Raw genomic sequence first — 8841 nt, 5'->3', positions numbered from 1 at the left:
TTTGTGGCTCTTGACATGCATAACCAAATAACTTTTCAAAAAGGAAAAAAGCAATTTATGTTCCCACCAATAACATATAAGAATTCCCATTTCATCACACTCCTGTCAGGATTTTATATATTTTTTTAATGTGCAAATTTGATGGGCAAAAAATGCTATTTTGTCTTAGTTTTCGTGTCTTTAACTATTAATGAGGTTGAACATATTGTCCAGATATTTTAAAACTAGTTTTGTTGTTTTTTCCTTTTATGAATCATCTGTTCCTGTCAACAAAGCATTCCTAATCAGACCCTCTGCTTACCAAGTTTTAAAATGTTCCTTAAAATGCTGTACAGCTTTCGCCAGCACATAGCTAATGAAGTTAGAATTCTCAGCACTCTCTTCAAGAGGGATCTTGAGTGTCACATTGGGGGAAGGCAGATTGCTTAGGTCTATCATCATTTCATCTGGTTTGGAAAAATTTCCTTCGTGAACACCTGGAATTACCTAAAAAGAAGGATTATACGGTAAAAGATTACTAAATCCCAGTGCACATTCAGGACTAATTTAATACCACGTTAGTCAAGATAAGCTAGGTTGTGCTAAGGTAACAAATTAGCCCCAACATTCCAGTGGCTTCATACAACAAAAATTTATTTCTGGCTCATGTTACATGACCATTACAAGGGTTCTGTACTACCTAGACACACAGGACCCTGGCTGACAGGTCATGTCATCTCACAGCTGTAGCATATGGAACACATGGATTTCTTTGTGCCCTCAGCAGAGAAAGAGAACGGATACCACACAAGGTTCTTCACTATCTCAGTCTAGAAATAACCCTTGTCATTTTTATTCACATTTCATTGGCCAGAACTTGCCACATGGCACCACTTAACTGCAAGACGAGCTGGAAAACGCGAGTAGAATATTTGGTGAGCACCACTGTCTGTGCCACAAATATTAATGTGGTGCACCAAGTTTTGTACTGAGTTTTCCTAGGAAATTTACAACTTATGGCTGTGTGTGTGGTTTTTGTAAGAACCAGTCATCTGACATGCACATCAGTTACTCTCTTAATGAATTCTTGAGTGCATATACTTTGATTTTAGTAATAGAAATGAAACTGTACTGACGTGCAACTAGATGTAACCTTAAGAGAACTATTTTGAAAATATTTTCAAATAAATTCCCTTATCAAAAAAACTAAAGCAAAATATTAAGAAGCCAAATAAAAACTGGTAATGTCTTAATTCTAGTTTATAAACGAATAGCTACCATAACTTTTCCCCTTTTCCTTTTGGTGAATATAACACACATAAAAACTGCATAAAGCGTTTATGTCTAGTTTAATAAATAATTATAAAGCTAACACCCGTGTGACTATAACCCAAGAGACGTAACTTTTTTCACCTGCCGGAATTTGTATGTTTTTACACAAGGTTCCTCTTCAGTACTTGCTGTTTTATGGCTTTGCATTTTGTGTTACATAATGAAATAACAGCTGTTTTGAGAAAAATAACTTTTACAGGCAGTTCAGCAAGGTGGTTAAGTCTACCAATTCTGAAGAAACGCTGCTTGGTTTTGAACCACAGTTCTACCGTTTACTAACTGTGTGACCTCAGACAACTTGTTTAACTTCTCTGTGCCTCATCTGAAAAATCTGGAAAACAATAATACTTACCTTATAGGATCATTGAGGGTATTAAATGATCTGGTATATGGAAAAAGTTCTTAGAACATTGTCTGACACACAGTAAGTGTTCTTTAGTAATGATTATTAGAAAAATGTATCATTGAAAACCATAATTTTATTTTCTATGGAGGTTTTCATACAGAAGTGCCTTTGTTATCAATATAAGGAATTTGAGACGAATCTGTCTAAGTGTCTCAGAGACATTGAAATGGAAGTAAATGGAAGCACAGAACGGAAAATATTGACAACAATGAAAACAAATATTGGCTGTACCTTTCTAAAGATTGAAAGCACTGCTAAAATTTTTCTTCAAATTTTATTCTTCAAGACAAGAATTTTTCCTCACTAAACTAAAAATCTGTGGTATTTGTGAGGATGTTCAAATATATTGAATTATTTTACTCTCTGAGGATATGATCTTGCTAATGAAGTAATAGAATCAGAATCAGTAATAGAATCTCCACAGGGATTGGAGAGTGGCTTTCAAAACCGTTTGACTGTGGTCTACAGTTACAAATACATTTTACACCATGACTCAAAAACACACGTCATATGTATTTGTGTACACACACATTTATACACACAAAAACGAATATATGGAAATGAAAGTTCCATGACATATGCATATGACTTATTAAATGCAATGCACTCTAATATTTCCTCTTCTAGTCTGTCCCAATTTTTTTTTTTTTTTGAGGAAGATCAGCCCTGAGCTAACATCCGTGCTAATCCTCCTCTTTTTGCTGAGGAAGACCGGCTCTGAGCTAAAATCTATTGCCAATCCTCCTCCTTTCTTTTCCCCCAAAGCCCCCGTAGATAGTTGTATGTCATAGTTGCACATCCTTCTAGTTGCTGTATGTGGGACGCGGCCTCAGCATGGCCGGAGAAGTGGCACATTGGTGTGCGCCCGGGATCCGAACCAGGGCCGCCAGTAGTGGAACATGTGCACTTAACCACTAAGCCATGGGGCTGGCTCTGTCCCATTGTTTTTTTGTTTGTTTGTTTGATGTTTTAATAGTTTATAACATTGTGAAATTTTGGGTTGTACATTTTTGTTTGTCCATCACCATATATATGTCTCCCTTCACCCCTTGTGCCCACCCCCACCCCCACTGCCCCTGGTAACCACAATACAGTTTTCTCCGTCCATGTGTTGGTTTATATTCCACATATGAGTGAGATCATACAGTGTTTGTCTTTCTCTTTCTGGATTATTTCACTTAACATAATACGCTCCAGGCTCATCCATGTTGTTGCAAATGGGACGATTTTGTCTTTTTTTATGGCTGAGTAGTATTCCATTGTATATATATACCACATCTTCTTGATCCAATCGTCAGTCGAGGGACACTTAGGTTGCTTCCACTTCTTGGCTATGGTGAATAATGCTGCAATGAACATAGGGGTGCATAAGCCTCTTTGGATTGTTGATTTCAGGTTCCTTGGATAGATTCCCAGTAGTGCGATAGCTGGATCATAGGGCATCTCTATTTTTAATTCTTTGAGGAATCTCCATACCGTTTTCCACAGAGGCTGCACCAGTTTGCATTCCCACCAGCTGTGTATGAGGGTTCCTGTTTCTCCACATCCTCTCCAACATTTGTTGTTTTATGTCTTAGTGATTATAGCCATTCTAACGGGCGTGAGGTGATATCTTAGTGTTGTTTTGATTTGCATTTCCCTGATGATTAGTAATGCTGAACATCTTTTCATGTGCCTATTGGCCATCTGTATATCTTCTTTGGAGAAGTGTCTGTTCATATCCTCTGCCCATTTTTTGTTCGGGTTGTTTGTTTTTTTTGTTGTTCAGTTGTGTGAGTTCTTTGTATATTATGGAGATCAACCCCTTGTCAGATATATGTTTTGCAAATATTCTCTCCCAGCTGGTGGGTTGTTTGTTCATCTTGATTCTGGTTTCGTTTGTCTTGTAGAAGCTCTTTAATCTGATAAACTCCCACTTGTTTATTTTTTCTTTAGTTTCCCTAGTCTGGGTAGGCATGTCATCTGAAAAGATTCCTTTATGACCAATGTAAAATAGTGTGTTGCCTATATTTTCTTCTACGAGTTTTATAGTTTCAGGTCTCACCTTCAGGTCTTTGATCCATTTTGAGTTAATTTTTGTGAATGGCAATAGCAGATGGTCCACTTTCATTCTTTTGCATGTGGCTGTCCAGTTTTCCCAACACCATTTATTGAAGAGACTTTCCTTTCTCCATTGTATGTTCTTAGCTCCTTTGTTGAAAATTAACTGTCTGTATATGTGTGGTTTTATTTCTGGGCTTTCAATTCTGCTCCATTGATCTGTGTATCTGTTTTTCTACCAGTACCATGCTGTTTTGATTACTATTGCTTTGTAGTACTTTTTTTTTTTTTGTGAGGAAGATCAGCCCTGAGCTAACACCCGTGCTAATCCTCCTCTTTTTGCTGAGGAAGACCAGCTCTGAGCTAACATCTATCACCAATCCTCCTCCTCTTTTTTTTTCCCCAAAGCCCCAGTAGATAGTTGTATGTCATAGTTGCACATCCTTCTAGTTGCTGTATGTGGGACGTGGCCTCAGCATGGCTGGAGAAGTGGTGCGTTGGTGCGCGCCCGGGATCCGGATCCAGGGCACCAGTATTGGAGCGCGTGCACTTAACCGCTAAGCCACGGGGCCGGCCTGCTTTGTAGTATGTTTTGAAGCCAGTGGTTGTGATGCCTCCAGCTTTGTTCTTTTTTCTTAGGATTGTGTTAGCTATTTGGGGTCTTTTGTTGACCTATATGAATTTAGTATTCTTTTTTCTATTTCCGTGAAGAATGTCACGGGGATTCTGATTGGGATTGCATTGAATTTGTAGATTGCTTTAGGTAATATAGACATTTTAACTATGTTTATTCTTCCAATCCATGTGCCTAGGATGTCTTTCAATTTCTTTATGTCATCATCAATTTCTTTCAATAACGTCTTGTAGTTTTCATTGTATAGGTCTTTCACCTCCTTGGTAAGATTTATTCCTAGATGTTTTATTCTTTTTGATGCAAATGTAAATGGTACTATCTTTTTGAGCTCTCTTTCCGTTAGTTCGTTATTAGCATACAGATATGCAACTGATTTTTGTAGATTGATTTTGTACCCTGCGACTTTGCTGTAGTTGTTGATTATTTCTAATAGTTTTCCAATGGATTCTTTAGGGTTTTCTATATATAAAATCATGTCATCTGCAAATAGTGAGAGTTTCACTTCTTCGTTGCCTATTTGCATTCCTTTTATTCCTTTTTTCTTGCCTAATTGCTCTGGCCAAAACCTCCAGTACTATGTTGAATAGGAGTAGTGAGAGTGGGAAGCCCTGCCTCGTTCCTGTTCTCAGAGGAATGGCTTTCAGTCTTTCCCCGTTGAGTATGATGTTGGCTGTGGGTTTGTCATAAATAGCCTTTATTATTTTGAGGTACTTCCCTTCTATACCCATTTTGTTGAGAGTTTTTATCATAAATGGATGTTGTATCTTGTCAAATGCCTTCTCTGCGTCTATTGAGATGACCATGTGGTTTTTATTCTTTGTTTTGTTGATGTGGTGTATCACGTTGATTGATTTGTGGATGTTGAACCATCCCTGCGTCCCTGGTATAAATCCCACTTGATCATGGTGTATGATCTTTTTAATGTATTGCTGTATTTGGTTTGCCAATATTTTGTTGAGGATTTTTGCATCTATGTTCACCAGTGATATTGGCCTGTAATTTTCCTTCTTTGTATTGTCTTTGTCTGGCTTTGGTATCAGGGTGATGTTGGCCTCATAGAATGATTTAGGAAGTGTTCCATCTTCCTCTATTTTTTGGAATAGTTTGAGAAGGATGGGTACTAAATCTTCTTTGAATGTTTGGTAAAATTCACTGGAGAAGCCATCTGGTCCTGGACTTTTTTATTTTGGGGGAGGTTTTTGATTACTATTTCAATCTCTTTACTTGTGATTGGTCTATCCAGATTCTCCATTTCTTCTTGGTTCAGTTTTGGGAGGTTGTATGAGTCTAAGAATTTATCCATTTCTTCTAGATTGTCCAATTTTTTGGCATATAATTTCTCATAGTATTCTCTTATAACCCTCTGTATTTCCATGGTATCCATTGTAATTTCTCCTCTTTCATTTCTAATTTTATTTATTTGAGCCTTTTCTCTTCTTTTCTTAGTAAGTCTGGCTAAGGGGTTGTCAATTTTGTTTCTCTTCTCAAAGAACCAACTCTTTGTTTCATTAATCCTTTCTACTGTTTTTTTGGTCTCAATTTCATTTATTTCTGCTCTGATTTTTATTGTTTCTCTCCTTCTGCTGACTTTGGGCTTTGTTTGTTCATCTTTTTCTAGTTCTGTTAGGTATAATTTAAGGTTGCTTATTTGGGCTTTTTCTTGTTTGTTAAGGTGGGCTTGTATCGCTATGCGTTTCCCTCTCAGGACCGCTTTTGCTGCATCCCATATGATTTGGTATGGCATATTTTCATTTTCGTTTGTTTCCAGATAGTTTTTGATTTCTCCTTTAATTTCATCAATGATCCATTGGTTGTTCAGTAGCATGTTGTTTAATCTCCACATTTTTGTCACTTTCCCAGTTTTTTTTTTTTGTGGTTGATTTCCAGTTTCATAGCATTATGGTCTGAAAAGATGCTTGTTATGATTTCAATCTTCTTAAATTTATTGAGGCTTGCTTTGTTTCCCAACATATGGACTATCCTTGAGAATGTTCCATGCACGCTTGAGAAGAGTGTGCAGTCAGCTGTTTTTGGATGGAGTGCTCTGTATATGTCTACTAGGTTCATCTCGTCCAGTTTTTCATTTAAGTCCACTGTTTCTTTATTGACTTTTTTCTGGATGATCTATCCATTGATGTAAGTGGGGTATTAAGATCCCCTACTATTATTGTGTTGTTGTTAATGTCTCCTTTTAGGTTTGTTAATAGTTGCTTTATGTACATTGGTGCTCCTATGTTGGGTGCATATATATTTATAAGTGATATGTCTTCTTGGTGGAGTGTCCCTTTTATCATTATATATTTCCCTTCTTTGTCTCAACCTGTTTTATCTTGAAGTCTGCTTTGTCTGATATGAGTATGGCAACACCTGCTTTCTTTTGTTTGCCATTAGCTTGGAGTATTGTCTTCCATCCTTTCACTCTGAGCCTGTGTTTGTCTTTAGAGCTGAGATGTGATTCCTGGAGGCAGCATATTGTTGGGTCTTGCTTTTTAATCCATCCTGGCACTCTGTATCTTTTGATTGGAGAGTTCAATCCATTTACATTTAGGGTAATTATTGATATATGAGGGCTTAATGTCGCTGTTTTGTCACTTATTTTCTGGTTCTTTTGCATTTCCTTTGTTTCTTGTCCCATTTGTTTCGGACTGCCAATTCAGTTTGGTTGTTCTGTCTTATGACTCTTCTAGTTTTGTCTTTGTTTATCATATGTGATTTTGTTTTGATTATTTGTTTAGTGGTTACCTTGAGGTTTGTATAAAAAATCTTGTGTATGAGATAGTCCATTATCTGATGGCCTCCTATTTCTTTATACTAAATCAATTCAGTCACTTTCGTCTTCCCCTTCTAAGTCATTCTTGTTAAACCTTATTCTATCTTGTGTTGTGGGTGTGTGTTTACAGTGATGAGGTTAAATTTATTTTTGGTGATTTCCTTCCTTTGATCTTTGATTTTGGTGTTTAAGTGGTTGCTAACCTATTCCGGTAAAGATCTACTATTTTTCTGAGTTTGTCTACCTATTTTTCTCCTTGCTCCAAGCTTTTTATTCCCGTTCTCTTCTTTTTTTCAGGTCTGAGGGCCTTCTTGAGTATTTCTTGTAGTGGAGGTCTCATGGCCATGAACTCACTTAGCTTATATTTATCTGGAAAAGTTACTATTTCTCCATCATATTTGAAGGATATTTTTGCTGGATAGAGTATTCTTGGCTGAAAGTTTTTGTCTTTCAGTATTTTGAATATATCATTCCATTCTCTCCTAACCTGTAAAGTTTCTGTTGAGAAATCTGCTGAGAGCCTGATGGGAGTTCCTTTGTACGTTATTTTTTGTTTTTGTCTAGCTGCCCTTAATATTGTTTCTTTGTCATTGACTTTGGCCAGCCTTACCACTACATGTTGTGGAGTGGGCCTTTGTCTTTTGACCTATTTAGGTGATCTACTGGCTTTGCTTACTGGTATTTCCTGCTCCTTCTCCAGATCTGGGAAGTTCTGAGCTATTATTTCCTTGAATAGGCTCTCTGTTCTTCTTTCCCTCAGGAATACCTATAATTCTTATGTTACATTTCCTAATAGAGTCAGACATTTCTCTGAGACTTTCTTCATTTCTTTTTAGTCTTAGTTCTCTCTCCTCCTCCATCTGGAGCATATCTGTATTCCTATCCTCTATAATTCCTGTCCGCTAATTCTTTCCTCCATATTGTCAGCTCTGTTCTTTAGAGATTCCAGATTCTCCTTTATCTCCTTCATTGTGTTCTTCATCTCCAATTGATTGGTTTTTCTTTATGATTTCAATCTCTTTTGTGAAGAAACTCCTAATCTCATTGAATTGCTTGTCTGTGATGTCTCATATTTCATTGAGTTTTTTTATGATAGCTGTTTTGAAATCTCTGTGTTTAGGTTATGGATTTCTGTGTCTTCAGGGCTGGTTTCTGGGTGCTTGTCATTTTCCTTCTGGTCTGGTGATTTCATGTACCTTTGCATTGTGGCTCCTGTATTGGCTTTGTTTTTCCTCATCCTGGAAATATCTGGTTGCAATTTTCACTTGCCGCCACTGTGTGGGGGTAAAGGGCTGTGTAATCTGAGCCCCTTGTGCTCTGCCCTGGCTGCTCACTGCGATCGGCTGGCTGCTTGGTTTGGTCTGATCCGCTGAGCTGCAGTGTCTGGCTTGTGGGGATGCCGGGGGGGGGGGGGGGGGGGGGGGGGGGGGGGGGGGGGCGCGCTCTGGGGGGGGGCCTCTCTTTTGCCCACTGGGTCCCTGGTGTGGGGGGCTTCTCGCTCACCCCTTGTTATCTGTTCTCCTGGGGTGCTCAGATTTGATAGTACCCCGCAGCAGTTCTGAGTCCTCTGTGTGGGAGTTTCCCACTGGCTGAGAGAGCCCGAAGAGCTACGGTTTCCACGCAGAGGGCCACCCATCCCCCCTCTCTGGGAGCCACGCAGACCGGGATTGCTGACCTGAT

At 38.4% G+C, this 8841-nt stretch overlaps 1 protein-coding gene across 1 annotated transcript in view; it reads right to left on the bottom strand.

The window, feature by feature from the left end:
- Positions 1–297: 297 nt before the first annotated feature.
- The window catches only part of CLUL1 (clusterin like 1), a 32903-nt gene continuing 24359 nt past the window's right edge, over positions 298–8841 (bottom strand). Inside the window, exon 7 of the mRNA XM_058556851.1 lies at positions 298–486. Coding sequence (XP_058412834.1) covers positions 298–486 — 189 coding nt within the window. The remainder of the gene's footprint in view (positions 487–8841) is intronic.

Source organism: Diceros bicornis, chromosome 16, assembly GCF_020826845.1.
Source record: "Diceros bicornis minor isolate mBicDic1 chromosome 16, mDicBic1.mat.cur, whole genome shotgun sequence".
Lineage (NCBI taxonomy): Eukaryota > Metazoa > Chordata > Mammalia > Perissodactyla > Rhinocerotidae > Diceros > Diceros bicornis.
This window is presented reverse-complemented; position numbering and strand designations above follow the sequence as displayed.